The following is a 7,867-nucleotide window of genomic DNA, read 5'->3' on the forward strand; positions in this document are numbered from 1 at the left end:
AGAAACTGTATTCCTAATTTGATGGTATATATTTATTGTCAATAGCAGCTGTAGCCAGGTGCATATGTTTTCACTAAAACCATGTTATTTGAACAGAAATATACAGAAATATACAGTAATCCATTTCTCCATCCATCCATTGTTTTTTCACTGTGTTCATACAGTAGGCTTTTCATTGTCTGGGTTCTTTGTTAACAGCAAACCTAACGCAGAAAGACATAAGAAAAAGCATACTTAAATATTGCTTTACTTCTTGAGTCCAAAAACACCACATATAATGGTATACATATAATTTTGTTTGTGTAGTAGGAGAACCAGACAGACAGACAGACAGACAGACAGACATAATCAAACTCACAGACACATTGATGCACATTCCCCATACATCTATGAAAGTTTAAGGACTGTCCCACTCAGACGTTGGTTTCTCTTCGGGTTCTTGGGTTTGCTCTTGTTCTTTTGTCTTGTTCTTCAGTTGGTCCCTCTTCTTCTTGACTTGTTCCATTCCCTGTTGAACTTGTTCCACAGCCTCCTCATCTCCTGCAGCCTGAGCCAGAGACAACGCCTCCTTATAAACACTGACCGACTCGTCTAGACGATCTGGAAACATTAAAAACACGAATATTCATTATTACATTATCATCACTACCAGTAAGACGCCTGAGGGCGAGAAGTGTGCACGCATCCGCCTAGGTGACAGCAGACTGCTGGGCGATGGCTGGTGCTTTGGCATGGGGGGGGGGTCAGATCAACATGGAATGAATTTTGTACTGGCCATATATGGAGCGTGCCTTGAGAGTACAGGGTTTGATGTGGTCAGATCAACATATGGAATGTCAGAACATTCCATTCGGCTCCATATATGGAGATCTAAGGGTTTGAGGTCAGATATACAGTTGCTGGCCAATATTGATGACACCTGGGATCTCCATATATGGGCTGAATATCCCCATTCCTGATGATGTCACATGATGACCATATATGGTACCACTGTTTTTGGCCCATAAAAACAAATCTTTTTAATCACTCCGGCAACAGTGGAGATTTTTCAAAACTCCATTTATGCGTCCCTGTGTGGACAAGATAAACAGAGTTTTGGCTGCCTATATGCAATATGCACAATAAACCATAACCAGACATAGAACACTGAAGTTGAGAGACCTAGGTCTAGGAGGGTGTCACTCGTCCCATCTGGTACCTAGGAAGGGTGGGCCTTCGGACGTGTTGAGCAGCTGAGCGACAGCCCCCTCTCAGCCCTGGAAGTGCGCCTGCATATTGTGCGTATTGCATATCGTCGCTGTTGGGAAGATATCGCTTAACTCAATTTTTGAGGTTTTTGATTATTTTTTTCATAAATTGATGCTATTGAACACCCTGTGTGTTATTATGAACATATTGAACCAAAAGGAATTATCAAAAAGCTTCTGAAAGAACCTCTCAACTCCATTGGATCCTCAAACTGTCTGTCTGTAACTCCACTTAATCCATTGAGACCTGTCACGTTAGCGTTTAACCACATTAACCATTAACTCCACCCCCTCTCCCCTCTGCTCCATGGCAAACTGCACAGAAGCTCAGAGTGGAAGATAAACAAAAGACGACACCGTCCCACCATTTTGATAAAAAATGCTGGGAGTAACTGTTTTTCATACAATTCAGAATGGTGGGTGAAGACTAAAGTTGTTCGGCATGAGGAGACGTATATGTGTATCGAAGTTTAATTGCTGACGGTCAAACGGTTCATGATTTAACCCTGTTTAAGTTTGCAATTTTAACTGATCGCTGTATAGCCCAGCCCTCTACCATATTGTTTCACAAAAACAGACTGCACGGTTAAGCCAGAACTGCAATATTTAGAGGAAGAAATAGAAGGAGAAGAGAGAAACATACAAATACAATGAGGGACCATAGGCCCTTCAATAATGACCTTGGTGTAATAATATTCCAGCCATATTTCCCAGAAGGACGTGCAGGTCAGGATGATCCACAGTTCGACTCAGTTCCACCGCCTTCGTCACGAACGGCAACGCGTCGTCATGGCGTCCCTGCAGGTCCAAGATGGTTGCCAGGTCGCTCATCAGCACCAACGTCTGATGGGAAATAAACAACACAGGGTTACTATGGTAACCACAGACTCCATCCCGGTCTCCACTGTTGATGCGAAACTGTCCCTTTAATAACTAACCAAATAACCAGAACCAGGCCATCAACCTCTTGATGTGTGGCCAGGGATCCCCAGAAGAGAAGATTTGGGGTATACATTATTAGTGTGGTAGCCTATTGGCAAGGAGACTATTGTTATTGCACTACAGCGCTTAAATTGTTGAAAACATTTATATTGTTTAAATCGTACAATAACTCTCTATTCTCCGCAACACACACACACACACACACACACACACACACACACACACACACACACACACACACACACACACACACACACACACACACACACACACACACACACACACACACACACACACACACACACACACACACACACACACACACACACACACACACGTTGCCTCAGAATTATTGAGGACAGTACAGATCCTTTTCTACATTGTATACAATGACTACTAGTACTTTGGGTACTTAAAGTGTATGTACTTTTACTCAAGCAAATTTTGAACAGCAAACTTTTACTTGTAACTCTAGGGCTGTTGAATGTTTACAAATTCAGATTAATCACATCTTAAAAATGAATTAATCATGATTAATTATTTTTAAGATGAGATTAATCTGATTAATTGAACTGTCCAAAATATGCCCCACCTTTTCTTGTGGGAACCGACAAGTGACCCTAGCTCAGAGCGAGAGCTAGTTACTTATCTCCATGTCTCTGTCTCTCACCCCCGTGCTGTGTGATTTGAGCCGCTGCCTATGTAAATTGTGCACCCTTTTTTGGCAATAACTGACTTGTGTTTTTTCCCCCATCCAGATAGGGCTAGATATGGCTTCTCTTTCCATCTCGTTTGGATCTATCAGCTATCAGATACCAGAGCGATGACTAGTGCAGAGTGGATGGTTATCAGTACCTGAGGGTGTGTTTGTCCTTGCTCCTGGTCACAGATGAGCAGAGCTTGCTGGTAGTCCAGCGTAGCATTGGTCAGCTGCCGGGTGGAAGCACGGTAGCGTGCACGAGAGTCCAAGCACAAACCCAAGAGCAGCCTGGTCTCCTTCCTGAGTGCTTCAGCCTCCTCTAGTGGACATGACAGGACACAACAACACCCGGATCAATTGAAACCAGCACTTCTAAAGCTTTTGCTCATGTCAAGGATACGTTATGATGGATTCCACCAACATTATAGGATAGACCCACCTTACCTGTGTCTGATTAGCAACCTGGCAGACATAGTTTTACTGAGGTTAGGGTTAATGTTTAATGTTAAGTTTAGGCATAGTTTAACTGAGGTTAGGTTTAAGGTTAGGTTTAGGCATACCGGTACCGGCAGTTTAGCTGAGGTTAGGGTTAAGGTTTTGTTTAGGCAGTTTTACTGAGGTTAGGTTTAAGTTTAGGGTTAGGAAATAGAAAAAGGGGTGTAAGTAAACAAATATATAGAAGGGAGTGGAGATGAACAGTTACCAACCTGTTAGCTCGTCCTCAGGTAGGTCTTTGTGCTTCAACAGTTTAGCCTCCAGATTCTCGATACAAAAACTGTAACCAATGTCTGCTAGCTCCCTCCTGAGAGCAACAGAGACAGACATAGAGAAACACATACACACAGAGAGCGACAGAAAGAGGCAGACAGAGACACACAGCCAGCCAGCCAGCGAGAGAGAGAGAAAGATATTGAGGCGTGAGCAGACGTAGGCGTTTGTCACTTTTTAACAAATATATAGCATATTATGTAACACAAAAGTATGAAGTTACATGTTTAAGCAATAACAATCACCCTTCCATAAATGTATAGACTACAGGGGGGGGGGGGGGGGGGGGGCTGCAAGGGGCTTAGCTGTATTACTATGTGTAGGAGAGACAATGAGTTTCATCCTGGCATTTGCCAAGGCACCATAAGGCAGAACTGCCCAAAAAATAGATGCCTCATTGGCCGCTGCAGCTCGTTGGAGCCATGCGTGTCAAAGTAGGGGCGGAACAATTTACACTGGGGGAGGAAGTGTGCCGGAAGTGTGGAAGGGAAGCTACGTCACACTGCCACTCAAGTGACTACTCGCCAATCACATCACATCGGAACTGCTTTAAAACAAAAACTAACAAAAGAAAGAAGAAGATTCTAAAAAATATATATTATACTATATTACTTTATCTGAACTCCTACTTATGTGACTATTTACCTTGTTGTTTGTTGACCTACTTCATGTTCTCAATCGCTTTCTGGATCAGGGCCCACTGACCACTTAACAAGGAGGTCGTATTATGTGAAATGAGATGCCAGGTCAACTATAGTGACGGGTTGAAAACCTCTGTGCTAAATGACTAAATTGCAAACTGGACTCTATATAGACAGCTGGACTTACTTGTTCTGACCGGCGTAGATGGTGGCCAGTTTCAGAGAGATTTCTATGAAGCCGTTGTCATCCTTCAAAACAAGAGACAAACACAGTAACACACCATGAGTCCTCCAGTACTGCTGGGTTTATATCCTACCAGGACTTCTAGTACTGCTGGGTTTATCTCATACCAGGACCTCTAGTACTGTTGGTTTTATCTCCTACCAGAACCTCTATTACCTGTGGTGTTCCTCCAGACAACATGAAGCTCATGGTTGCCTTGAAGAGTTTTTCTGCCTGAGGAGAGAAAACAATAGATTTAGTTCCATTAAACATTTTGGTCACACAACAATCAAATAACTAAATGCTACGTATACCGTTGCTATCATTTCAGATATCTTATCTGCATATTTGAGTGTTTCTTCGTAAATCAATGCCCTACTTGATCATACTACAGCGCCACAGATTCAGAAGCATCAAAAGATAGAGATCCACAAGCTCGAAATGTGGCGTGAAGCGACGCATTGCAAGCTTGTGAATCTGCTACTACGGTATTTCTGAATTTGAATCCCGAAAAGTAACCGTCTTGGACATAATGAGGTTTCGGGTTTGTAAATCTGCTATTTTCACTAGTTTGGGTCCCGAGGAGACATCAAATTACTCTTTTGGGTCATGAGCAAAATGTTTGGGAACCACTGAACTAAATGGTCTTACATTGTCCAGTTGTCCCTGCACATAGGCCAGGTTAGCCATCTGCGGATGACACAATACATGCATCAATGTTAGAATATGTATCATAACACAGCATTTATCAAACATAATACAATACATGAATTAATCTTATGATATCCATAACACATTTATAATGCATTCATCAAAGTTATAATATGAATCACATTTATACCCAAATCAGTTGGTATAATAGGTATCCGATATTTAACACATGAAGGTATGATATATAGATTTATCATACTATGTATTGTACCATATATTTACCAGACAGTGTGTATAAATAAATGATATTTTTACATCACTAAATTAGCGATTGACTGCAGTGCACATATAAATGATACTTATATTTATGATGGACAAAACATCATATTGTATTCTTTATGTTACTTTGTTAGTCTGCTTGGTTGTCGTTGTTTCTTCCATGCACTTTTAGGTTATAAAATCAATGAAATATTGATAAATATATAATGATAATATATGGATATATTTACCAGACTGCAGAAATAAATGATAATACATTTATATATTTACCAGGCTGTAGGTATAGATGATAGCTTGGTTGTTGTGTGTCCGGTGCGCTAGCGCCACTGCCTGGTGGAGAAAGTCTGATGCAGCCTGGAGCTGACCCCTGTACATACTCAACTACACACGCACACGCACGCACACATCATAATAACATTAATAAGATTCATACTTTAGCTTTCTTCAGTATGATCTCATTAACATATTCATACTTTAACATCATACAACATCATTAACATATCGTTAAGGCATACTTTTGCTTTCTTCAGCAGTAGTATAATCTCATCCTCTTGCTTTTGAGCATCAGTTCGTTTGTCTTCCTCCTCAAACATGTTGAACAGAGAGAACGCTGGAATAAGAAAGACAATTCATTAGAAGGCCAATATCAGTCACCAAGAAGCAGGGACGTGTGTCTAACATTCATTATGGACAATATATCAGTCACCATAGAAGCAGGCACCAAAAGACCCCCCCCCCCCCTGCACGTGCCTGCAAGAGACTATCTAGTGTGCACACAAAAGCCATTTAACAGATTAAAACCAGGAAAGCATCGGCGTTCATTTCAGATTTTAGCTAAATTAGAACAGTACAGTGGTTCTCTCAAAAATAGCAGATCTACAAACTAATCTACGAGCTTGTGCATCTGCTATTTTTTTGTGTAACAAAATCTTTTCTCCTGGGGGTCCATGGCACAAAACATGTTCAGATAGGGGGCTGTGGCCAAATATATTTTGAATTTCACAAAAATCTTTCAGAAGCGGTGAAGGAATTTTAATCTGCCTCAGGTCTTTATGGGTGAAAAACCCTTGATTGATATTAAATGAGATAACTCACCCATGGCTTAATGTATTGGCTGTTACCTAGCCCGTCTCCGGACCCCTCGGGTTGAGCTCCTTTGGACCCCAACCCATAAAGTCATCAAAATGTCAGAAAACTTTAACGTAGGGTCCCGAGAGGGGCTAGGCTGTTACCCTGATCAAGGCTTGTTTTATTATTGCCTGCATGCATTAGTCACACTAACAAAGATTTTTATAAGATAAATATTGTGAGTGTATATCTGCTATTTTCACAATTTGGACCTCTATCTTACAATTTGACAACAATGACAACATTATAATTACAAATAACAGTAGTCCAAAATGCAGTAACAATATTGCCTACTGGAAAAATAATAATACTGGCCTAATAGCATATTCTTCAGGTTTTCATAGCTAGTTAGTTAGTACAATAAGGCTTTTAAAAACAATTTGGACGTTTGTCAATAAATGTATTGGTACAATGAATATTACATTTTGCAAAAACAATTAAGAAGGTTGATAATTTTGTCTACACTTGACATTGAAAGTCAATTTTAGAATTCATTAAAATTATTATTAGATCAATCGAAACACGTCATTAAGTACATGTCACTTCACTCAAGTTCACTTTCATCTGGGCACCCCTGCCCAATCATGTGGGGATCCCAGCCCACAGGTTGGGAGCCACTTACCCATGGCTCCCAGTGCAGCACTGGCCCAGGTGGTTTGATGATTAGACTGGTTTCTGCTGCCAGAATAAACGACGCAGCACTCTGTCCTTCTGGAAGCATCTTCTTCCCAGTTGTAACTATTATTTAAACCGCTTACTGGTCTCCTGTCCGCACCGTTAAACACTGTGCGCGTGAGCGTCGTCCCTCCGGGACATTTATTAAGGACACGGCGCAACACACTGGACAACAACATGGACGCCGCCATGTTGGATGGATGAGAGCAGGTCACGTGAGTGACGTGGCGTCAAAATAAAAGCTTTTTTGTGTGTGTTCATACACAATTCACAAAACCAACAACTCAAAAACAAACAAACATCCCTTTCTTCTATTAATTTATTTCTGTCCTATTTGTATTTCTATTTTGTAGGCCTACTCCTACAATTTTTACAATTAATATGATATAGCTGCCAATCAAGCCCACACATCATGCATTTATTTAAAATATTTAAATTTAAATATTTTAGTTTAAGCATGCATATTAATTTACTTACTACATGAGATGGATATAAGCCATTTAAGCACATATACTTTAGTACAGGACTTCTTCAGTAGGCTATATGTTTAATTTTAAAAGCGTGTTTATTAATCAAATTCATTATTTAGCTATTTAAAAAGTGTCTGTGGTGC

The 7,867-nt window shown here is 40.6% G+C and overlaps 2 protein-coding genes across 3 annotated transcripts in view; one reads left to right on the plus strand and one right to left on the minus strand.

Moving 5' to 3' along the window:
* tmx3a (thioredoxin related transmembrane protein 3a) overlaps positions 1-7,867 on the plus strand; it is a 253,249-nt gene that overhangs the window by 183,319 nt on the left and 62,063 nt on the right. The window lies entirely within an intron of this gene.
* Positions 31-7,472, minus strand: ttc19 (tetratricopeptide repeat domain 19). Of its 2 annotated transcripts, XM_079530437.1 has the most exons (11): positions 7,202-7,472; positions 5,967-6,061; positions 5,722-5,832; positions 5,173-5,211; positions 4,699-4,755; positions 4,486-4,547; positions 3,597-3,691; positions 3,045-3,208; positions 1,928-2,090; positions 359-600; positions 32-203 (listed from the first exon to the last, which is right to left on the minus strand). In XM_079530437.1, the coding sequence occupies exons 1-10, from the start codon at positions 7,443-7,445 to the stop codon at positions 398-400; spliced, it is 1,233 nt and encodes a 410-aa protein (XP_079386563.1). In that variant the 5' UTR covers positions 7,446-7,472; the 3' UTR covers positions 32-203; positions 359-397. The 2 variants fall into 2 exon arrangements, with proteins under 2 accessions (XP_079386562.1, XP_079386563.1); XM_079530436.1 differs by having other exon boundaries at positions 31-600.

Source organism: Electrona antarctica (genome assembly GCF_951216825.1).
Source record: "Electrona antarctica genome assembly, chromosome: 19".
Taxonomy (NCBI): Eukaryota; Metazoa; Chordata; class Actinopteri; order Myctophiformes; family Myctophidae; genus Electrona; species Electrona antarctica.